Source organism: Schistocerca nitens, chromosome 2, assembly GCF_023898315.1.
Source record: "Schistocerca nitens isolate TAMUIC-IGC-003100 chromosome 2, iqSchNite1.1, whole genome shotgun sequence".
Taxonomy (NCBI): Eukaryota; Metazoa; Arthropoda; class Insecta; order Orthoptera; family Acrididae; genus Schistocerca; species Schistocerca nitens.
Window position 1 is genome coordinate 30,511,485 of NC_064615.1, and position 10,445 is coordinate 30,521,929.

General features: G+C 41.1%; 1 protein-coding gene across 1 annotated transcript; it reads left to right on the top strand.

Moving 5' to 3' along the window:
* The first annotated feature begins 9,491 nt into the window (after nt 1–9,491).
* Nucleotides 9,492–10,210, top strand: LOC126235690 (calmodulin-A-like). The gene has a single exon (XM_049944430.1). It carries the CDS (start codon nt 9,492–9,494, stop codon nt 9,939–9,941), a length of 450 nt encoding a protein of 149 aa, XP_049800387.1. The 3' UTR covers nt 9,942–10,210.
* The last annotated feature ends 235 nt before the right edge of the window (nt 10,211–10,445 follow it).

Here is a 10,445-nt window from a genome sequence, read left to right on the forward strand (position 1 = left end):
ATACCATCGCCGAATGGAGTTAGCACTTGGTGGATCTTTGTTTAACTTCGTCCTGAAGTGTCGTTGCACTGTTATGACTGACTGATGTGAGTGCATTTCAAGCACGACATACCCTCTCTCGGCTACTGTAGCCATTTTGTCTCATTGCGCTCTCGAGCGCTCTGGCGGCAGAAACCTGAAGTGGGGCTTCAGCCGAACAAAACTTTATGAGTTTTTCTACGTATCTGTAGTGTGTCGTGACCATATGTCAATGAATGGAGCTACAGTGAATTTATGAAATCGCTTCAATCATTTGTAATAGCCCTGTAATATGAAATTATAAGCAACCAGTTGCACAAAAGAAATTTAATTTCTTTACCGATTTCCTTCTGAAGAAGGGCACTAACTGCCCGAAACCAGTAAAGAAATTAAATGTCGTTTATTTCACTGTATACGACTATAGGTTATGAGGGAATCTTTGAGAAATTTTATTGCCTATTTGGAACGCAATTCTTATTTTCTGTCGCTTGATGATATTGGGAACTTTTTGGGAGACGTTAGCGAGGAAGTGGATTCAATTTGTTAGCGGCCGCAGTAGCCGAGCGGTTCTGGGCGCTACAGTTTGGAACCGCGCGACTGCTACGGTCGCAGGTTCGAACCCTGCCTTGGGCATGGATGTGTGTGATGTCCTTAAGTTAGTTAGGTTTAAGTAGTTCTAAGTTCTAGGGGACTGATGACCTCAGAAGTTAAGTCCTATAGTGCTCAGAGCCATTTGATTCAATTTGTTAGGGTATTTTTCTTCTGCCGTATGGTTGTTTTTTACTTTTTAACTAAATTGTCTATTAGTGTAGGTTTGTACCTAACAGATTGAGGTTTTTGCTTTACGATTTTTATTTCATTCTGGCGGTCTCATGACTCAGCGGGATTTTTAGAGGTGTATGAATTATTGAGCAGTGCGCTCGTAGATTGTGAATGTTAGGGTTGCAGGAGGAAGTAGGTAGGTTTATGTATGTGGTAGATGGTTTCCTGTAGATATGGGAGACATATTTGTTACCATGTTTGGAGATCTTTAATTGAAGGAAGTTAATGAGGTTATTTACTTCCTACACACAGACTAATTTAGTATTCTTGCGCATTTTTTTTTTTTGCAATCATAAAACAAATAGCTGCAGCTAATGGATATAATCACACGGTAATAGACAATTTAGTTTAAAAAATAAAAAAGAAAATGTACCAAATAACCATCCAGAACCAGGAAAATACACTTACAATACGCATCCCCTTCCTCGATAACTTATCCCAGAAGGTTCCCAATATCTTCAAGCGACACAAAGTAAGAACTGCATTTCAGACAAACAACATTTGCCAAACACATCATCATAACCTGAAATCAGTTATAACAAATATATATAAATGCTCAGCTCAGTACATAGCCAAACTGGCCGTAGCTTCTACACCAGATTCAAAGAACAATGCATCACACAAATCTGCAATAGCCAAACAAGAGTGAGCCGGCCGGGGTGGCCGAGCGGTTCTAGGAGCTTCAGTCTGGAACCGCGCGACTGCTACGGTCGCAGGTTCGAACCCTGCCTTGGGCATGGATGTGTGTGATGTCCTTAGGTTAGTTAGGTTTAAGTAGTTCTAAGTTCTAGGGGACTGATGACCTCAGAAGTTAAGTCCCATAGTGCTCAGAGCCATTTGACAATAGTGAAACAGGCTCAACCACTTTTATCAGAAGCTTTGACAAAGTAATTAATGCAGGCTCATAATTTACAGTCTCAGTTCACAGCAATTAATGTAACCATTACCACTCATCTCTCAATAAGTGCCACCAGCAGTACGTGTCCATGACATGTTGTAAACTTATTATACATAAGAAAAGACTATAATAATTGAATTGTGCACAAGCCTATATTCTGGTATAGCCTGTTCAAATTTTTCAGTAAGATGGGAATATATTTATGTACATAACTATGTTATCTATATTTGTATCCAATGCCGCAACCCATTCGTATTTTTTTTAAAACATACAATAAAATATTTATGTATAAGTATGTAATATAATTATCGAATACTGCACATGTCCATATTCAGATACAGCCCAATCTTTAAAGTCATCATCAGTGTTCTGCCAAAAGCAGGTTTTCACATGGTAATTCTTCAGGCTGTGCGGCCTTCTGCCATCCTCCTCAGGTCTGCATAATTTCCTCTTCCCTTTATGCCGTCTATCATCTTGTATCTCCTTCTTCCTCTCAGTCTTCTCCCACAAACCAATCCTTCCAAAGCATCTGCTAGCAAGAACTCCCGTCCCAATGAACGTCCCAGCCAGTTCTTTTTCCTTTCTCCTACAACCTTCAGCAGACATCTTCTCTCACCAACCCTTTCCAATACTCTTTCATTACTCACTCTTTCCATCCAGCTTATTCTCTCCATTCTCCTCCACATCCACATCTTAATTGCTTCTAATCTTTTTTCGTCCTCTCGTCTCAGCGTTCATGTTTCTGCCCCATATAGTGACAAACTCCAAACAAAACATTTGCCAAGCCTTTTCCTTAGATCTTTATCTAATTTGCCACGTAAGTGTCTCCTCTTTCTCTTGAATGTCTCTTTCGCTATGGCAATTCGAGTTTCCACCTCCTGGTAACATCTCAAGTCTTCAGTTATTGTGCTTCCAAGATATTTAAATGCACTTACACGGCTAATGGTGGATTGTCCTATTTTAATACTGGATAGTCTGCGTCTTGTACTGATGACCATACTCTTTGTTTTTGCTGTGTTTATTTTCACCCCATGTTCCACACAAGCTTCATTCAGATCGCTCAGCATGTTATTCACTGTCCGCTCACTTTCTGCCACTAATACCATGTCATCAGCAAATCTTATACTTTCTATTCTCTTTCAACCAATACATATTCCTCTTTTCCCATCTAAGCCTTTCGCAGTAACTTCTTCAAGATATACGTTAAGTAACAGTGGGGAAAGGCAACAACCTTGTCTAACACCCCGTCCAATGCTGCTTCCTTCTGACATTTCATTTCCAATCCTTATCCTTATTTTCTGGTGTAAATACAGATTCTGTATCAGTCGTCTCTCTTTCCTACCTACTCCTTTCCTCTTCAAAATATGCATCAGCTTGTTCCACTGAACTCTGTCAGAACCCTTTTCTAAATCTATAAAAACAGCAAAGATTTGTCTACCTTTTTCCATATATCTTTCCCCTATAGTCCTTAACAGGCCAGTAGCATCTCTTGTTCCTTTTCCTCTTCTAAATCCGAACTGCTCCTCTGCAATCCCTCTATCCAGCTTGCCTTATAGCCTTCTATTCAACACTCTCAGCAATTAGACTGATGGTCCGATGCTCTTCACATTTTTTAGTGTTTCTCTCTTTCTCTGTTGGTATCATAACTGTTGCAAGGAAGTCCTCAGGCTATTCCCCTTTGTCATATATCTCGTTACAGAGGTATACTGTTTCTTTTCTTGCCTTGTTTCCCACACTCTTCACCAGTTCTGCTGGCAAATCATCAATTCCACATGCCTTCCTATTCTTCATCTTCTTCAGCGCCTTTTCTACTTCTGCTTCCAAGATGGTGAATCCCTTTCCATCTTCCGGCACATATTGCTCCTCTTCAACCTTAATTTCGCTTTGCATTTCATCCCCCTTATACAAACATTCAATATATTCTAGCCATCTGTTCAAAACCTCCTGTGGTTCTTCTGCTAGAGTACGATCCGCTCTTTCTATTTCCATGTTATTCCACTTTCTTTGACGTTCAAAAACTATCTCACTAGCCAGTCCATACATAATTTCATACTTTCCCTCCATCTCCATTTTCTCTATTTCATCGCATTTCTGTTCATCCATTTTTCCCTTGCTTCTTCAGTTTCTCTTCTTAATTCATTATTCAGTTTCCTGCACCTCTTTTTGCCTTCTTCAGTTTCTACACATTTCCACTATCTCCGCTCTTCCATCTTTTTCAACATGTTTTCTGTTATCCATTCTTTCCCGGTACTTTGGGATACTCTAATTCCAGAGTCCATGAATCCTTCCCTCATTTTTATCCACTTGTCATTAACACTTTCATCAACACTACCTCTTTGCCATTTTTCCATGAATCTGTTCTCCAAATATGATGCCTTTCCTACCTCTTTGAGTCTTTCTATATTTAGTCTTTCCTTTACTTTACCTCTCCAGACTTTTTTCAACTTCACTTGTATTTCTCCCATTACTATGGTGTGGTCTGAATTTATATCCGCTCCTGGATAAGCTTTAGCATTCTTCAAACAGTTCCTAAACCTTTTTTGTATCTGCATGTAGTCTAACTGATATTTTTCCCTATTCAAATTTGATATCCATGTGTAACGTCTCCTTTTGTGGTGTTCAAATAATGTGTTACCCATTGCTAATGAATTTTCGTTACAGAAACTAATTAGTCGTTCACCTCTCTCATTTCTTATTCCTAATCCACATTTTCCTACTGCCTTTTCATCTCTTCCTTCACCTACCACTGCATTCCAGTCCCCATGATGATAATGTAGGCATTTCTATTTTCTTTCTCGATGAGTTCTTGTATTTTCTCATAGTACTCTTCCACTTCCTCGTCTCTATGCCAGCTGGTTGGCATTTATGCCAGTATTAACACCAGAGCTTTTGAACTACCCTTCAGTCATATCATCATCAGTCTTCCATCAATATATTGTATCTTAATTACCTTATTTTTCAACTTTTGTCCTATCAGTATTCCTTCTCCGTTTTCACCACTCTTGATTTCCCATGAGTAAAAGAGCTTATAATCTCCACTTTCTATCTCCCCATTCTCTCCCCATCTCATTTCACATAAACCGAGGGCATCTAATCTGTTCCTTTTCATCTCCTGTTTTGCATTCTCCAGCTTTCCTGCTTGCAGTAGTGTCCTCACATTCCATGTTCCAATCCTTATCTTTCCTCCCTTGACGGTCCCTTTCTTCCTTTCAAATATGTCTACTCTCAATGTGTTCCCCTCCCTGAGATCCGAATGAGGGGAAGTTTTAATTCCAGAATCTTTCACATGGAGAGACATACCATGTACTGCTTGGGAATGTAATGTGGTAATTTCCCGTTACTTTCCACATAGGCAGTAGGATGCCCAGCCTGAAGTCAGCCGCTTTAAAGTAAAATATATTAACCTAGAAATCATTTAATTATTTATATTTGAATCCAATGTAAATAAGCTTGTTTGTACCCTGTACAACATATTTGAAGTGGCAATGGAAACGTATGGAAGGACATACATTAGCCAGCTGCACGCAGACTTTTCATTTTCAGAAATGCATGTTGATAACCCCATAATAATCTTTCCTGAATAAATGATATTTATCATCAGTTAAAGACGCAACATAACATATGAGGTCAGTTCAAAAAACTCTGGAACTTTGTTCACAAATTTTTTCAACGCTTACTCTTACTTATTGTGCATGGTCTCCTTCAAAATACTCTCCCCTCCAGAACTGATACACAGGTCAGAACGCTGTTTCCACTCCCATTAGCAGTCATGGTACACGTCATGCTGGATCGTACAAAGCGCCGACTGCGGATTTTGTTTTATCTCGTTTATCGTTGCAAATCGTCGTTCTTTGAATGGGGCTTTCAACTTCGCAAATAAAAAAGTACGCAGGGGCCCGGTCTAGAGAGTACAGAGGATGAGGTAGCACAGAGATTACGAAGTTTTTTTTTCTTTTTTTTTTTTGGGGGGGGGGGTAATAGTCACGACTCAACAGGGATGAAACTCGGGTGCGTAATCGTCATGCAAGATCCATCAATTGTCTCGCCGTTTCCTTCTCACAGTTTGTCTCTGTGGCACGAATTCATGATGAACTAATCGTTCAAGGTCAAAGAAAACTATCAGCATGGCTTTTACATTTGACCTGACCCGACGAGTTTATTTTCGTTGTGGAGAACCTTTCCCGACCCGTTGGGAAGATTGAACTTTGGTCTCAACACCATAACCGTAGATCAGCGTCTCATTATCAGTTATGATCCTCTTAAGGAACATCTCGTTCTCATTTGCGCGACCCCAAAGCTCTTCACAGATTGCGAGGCGAAGGTCTCTCTGGTCTTGACTCATGAGCCGTGGGACGAACTTGGCGCAACACGATCCATTCCAAGATGCTGTGTCGGAATTTCATGACATGACAGAACTGAAATGTTACGTTCTTCTGCAATCTCTCGGAATAATACAACTGATCGGTAAAACACATTTTCGGAAGTACTTAACAGCTGTTGGGTTTCACCTCATGGAAAGATTGAATCTGTTTTTCAGGCGTAAGGAGACAACCTCGTGGTCAGTATCTCCTTCCTTCTTCAGCCCATAGATTCGCGACTCCACCACAATTCGCCATTTGTGAACAGTGAGGGTCAGTCGTATTAAAAGGCGGGTTGAGACATGGGAAAATCCGGGCAACACAGGAGCCCCCCTAACTGCTCGTTGTACTCACAATATTGGGTGCTGATGTTAGCTGCTTCTGGCTAACAGTCATTCTTCAAAGACTGATGAACTACTGACTTCTTTTTTTTTCCAGTGACATCTTATTCGAATTGAGTCGTCTTTCGACAAACTTGTAGGCAGAATGAAAGTGATTCGCTTTATATCAGAATTTTATTGAAATTCTAAGTAGTGGATGAACTCTAAAGCAGCGCTCTCCACTTTTGAATTACTAATCAAAGACGCTACCTCGAGACCATATGGCTCGTAGGTAAACGCTTTCATTTTTATTTCTCCACAATATAAATTGCTATGCAATGTAAGCAACTTTCCCGAGTGCCCTTGTTTATAAAATTCTTGTGTTTTATGACTAGACAGTAGTACCCCACTCATCTCAATAATTTTAGAATGATGGAAGATATGTTGTTGTTGTTGTGGTCTTCAGTCCTGAGACTGGTTTGATGCAGCTCTCCATGCTACTCTATCCTGTGCAAGCTTCTTCATCTCCCAGTACCTACTGCAACCTACATCCTTCTGAATCTGCTTAGTGTATTCATCTCTTGGTCTCCCCCTACGATTTTTACCCTCCACGCTGCCCTCCAATACTAAATTGGTGATCCCTTGATGCCTCAAAACATGTCCTACCAACCGATCCCTTCTTCTGGTCAAGTTGTGCCACAAACTTCTCTTCTCCCCAGTCCTATTCAGTACCTCCTCATTAGTTATGTGATCTACCCATCTAATCTTCAGCATTCTTCTGTAGCACCACATTTCGAAAGCTTCTATTCTCTTCTTGTCCAAACTATTTACCGTCCATGTTTCACTTCCATACATGGCTACACTCCATACAAATACTTTCAGAAATGACTTCCTGACACTTAAATCTATACTCGATGTTAACAAATTTCTCTTCTTCGGAAACGCTTTCCTTGCCATTGCCAGTCTACATTTTATATCCTCTGTACATCGACCATCATCAGTTATTTTGCTCCCCAAATAGCAAAACTCCTTTACTGCTTTAAGTGTCTCATTTCCTAATCTAATTCCCTCAGCATCACCCGACTTAATTCGACTACATTCCATTATCCTCGTTTTGCTTTTGTTGATGTTCATCTTATATCCTCCCTTCAAGACACCATCCACTCCGTTCAACTGCTCTTCCAAGTCCTTTGCTGTCTCTGACAGAATTACAATGTCATCGGCGAACCTCAAAGTTTTTATTTCTTCTCCATGGATTTTAATACCTACTCCGAATTTTTCTTTTGCTTCCTTTACTGCTTGCTCAATATACAGATTGAATAACATCGGGGAGAGGCTACAACCCCGTCTCACTCCTTTCCCAACCACTGCTTCCCTTTCATGCCCCTCGACTCTTATAACTGCCATCTGGTTTCTGTACAAATTGTAAATAGCCTTTCGCTCCCTGTATTTTACCCCTACCACCTTCAGAATTTGAAAGAGAGTATTCCAGTTAACATTGTCAAAAGCTTTCTCTAGGTCTACAAATGCTAGAAACGTAGGTTTGCCTTTCCTTAATCTTTCTTCTAAGATAAGTCGTAAGGTCAGTATTGCCTCACGTGTTCCAGTATTTCTACGGAATCCAAACTGATCTTCCCCGAGGTCGGCTTCTACTAGTTTTTCCATTCGTCTGTAAAGAATTCGTGTTAGTATTTTGCAGCTGTGGCTTATTAAACTGATTGTTTGGTAATTCTCACATCTGTCAACACCTGCTTTCTTTGGAATTGGAATTATTATATTCTTCTTGAAGTCTGAGGGTATTTCGCCTGTTTCATACATCTTGCTCACCAGATGGTAGAGTTTTGTCAGGACTGGCTCTCCCAAGGCCGTCAGTAGTTCCAATGGAATTTTGTCTACTCCGAGGGCCTTGTTTCGACTCAGGTCTTTCAGTGCTCTGTCAAACTCTTCACGCAGTATCGTATCTCCCATTTCATCTTCATCTACATCCTCTTCCATTTCCATAATATTGTCCTCAAGTACATCGCCCTTGTATAGACCCTCTATATACTCCTTCCACCTTTCTGCCTTCCCTTCTTTGCTTAGAACTGGGTTGCCATCTGAGCTCTCGATATTCATACAAGTGGTTCTCTTCTCTCCAAAGGACTCTTTATTTTTCCTGTAGGCAGTATCTATCTTACCCCTAGTGAGACAAGCCTCTACATCCTTACATTTGCCCTCTAGCCATCCCTGCTTAGCCATTTTGCACTTCCTGTCGATCTCATTTTTGAGACGTTTGTATTCCTTTTTGCCTGCTTCATTTACTGCATTTTTATATTTTCTCCTTTCATCAATTAAATTCAATATTTCTTCTGTTACCCAAGGATTTCTACTAGCCCTCGTCTTTTTACCTACTTGATCCTCTGCTGCCTTCACTACTTCATCCCTCAAAGCTACCCATTCTTCTTCTACTGTATTTGTTTCCCCCATTCCTGTCAATTGTTCCCTTATGCTCTCCCTGAAACTCTGTACAACCTTTGGTTCTTTCAGTTTATCCAGGTCCCATCCCCTTAAATTCCCACCTTTTTGCAGTTTCTTCAGTTTTAATCTACAGGTCATAACCAATAGATTGTTGTCAGAGTCCACATCTGCCACTGGAAGATATATCTGAGACATATACAGTTTAAAGAGCCGGCTGACGCTATGTGATTAGTTGCGAAAGATCTGAATATTTCAGAAAATGTTCGCATTAAATGTACGACCCGCAATACAGAATACGGATGGAGAATAAACCAGAGAAAGCCCAGAATCCTATGAAGCAACAGAAATAACATTAGTGACAAACTTGGCGCAAAAATTAAGAACCGTAAAGCCAATTATAATCACTGCATCGCCGTGGCACAGTGGCTTAGTGCTATTACATGATCTACCCTAGCATGCCTGCCTCGTCCGCTACGATAGTCCATGTAGTTTTGCGAAGCCGCTGTGTCAGAATGGTGTAGTGGTTAGCACATTTGCCTAAGGAGAAAGTGACCTGGGTTCGAATCTTGCATACGGGCAGTGTAGACGTATGTCAGCCAGAGCAGCGACGACTCAGCCATGGGGGATCAGCTTACCGACGAGCAGATCGCAGAGTTCAATGAAGCCTTCTCTCTGTTCGACAAGGATGGTGACGGCACTGTTACAACCAAGGAATTGGGAACTGTCATGCGTTTCCACGGGCAGAATCCAACAGAAGCAGAACTCCAAGATATGATAAACGGAGTGGACGCTGATGACAACGGTACACTCGACTTTCCAGAATTTCTCACCATGATGACGCGCAAAATGAAGGATACGGACAGCGAGGAAGAAATCAGAGAAGCATTCCGTGTGTTGGACAAGGACGGAAACGGCTTCATCAGTGCCACTGAATTGCGACACGTGATGACCAACGTCAGCGAGAAGTTCACCAATGAAGAAGTCGACGAGATGACCAGAGAAGCGGAAATCGACGGTGACGGGCAGGTCAACTACGAGGAGTTCGTCACAATGACGAGATCCAAGTGAAGTGCCGGCGTTGTGATGCGGGAGAGGTGGGTTTTTCGGGACGCTCTACAGAGATAAAAACACTGCATTTCTGCTTTCCATTATGAACAAACGATACGCTATGAAACAATGAACTGAGTAGAAGAACTCGTGTATTTAAATCGTCGTGTGATGAAGTGATAAACCAACGGATGAAACCAAATTTTTGTAAAAAAACTTTCCCTCGACCTTTACCCCCCTTATCACGTCACCTACTTAACTATGAGGTTTGTTAATCATAATGTGTAATGTTACACTTAGCAGTGCGTATTTCCTGCGTTGTGAACCTATTTTCAGGTCAAAAAGACAGTCTTCGTTTTTCAGTTTCGGCCCGGCCCGTCCAGGCCCAACTAGTTCTTATCGATTAGGTCTCCTACATTTTCCTGTGCGGCCTTCCTTCCGAAGCATGTGCAGAGTAGTAATTATTCTAGGCAGAAAAAAAATCCCGGCGTTGGCAAAAAATTTCTTTTGTCGCTTCAGTCTGTA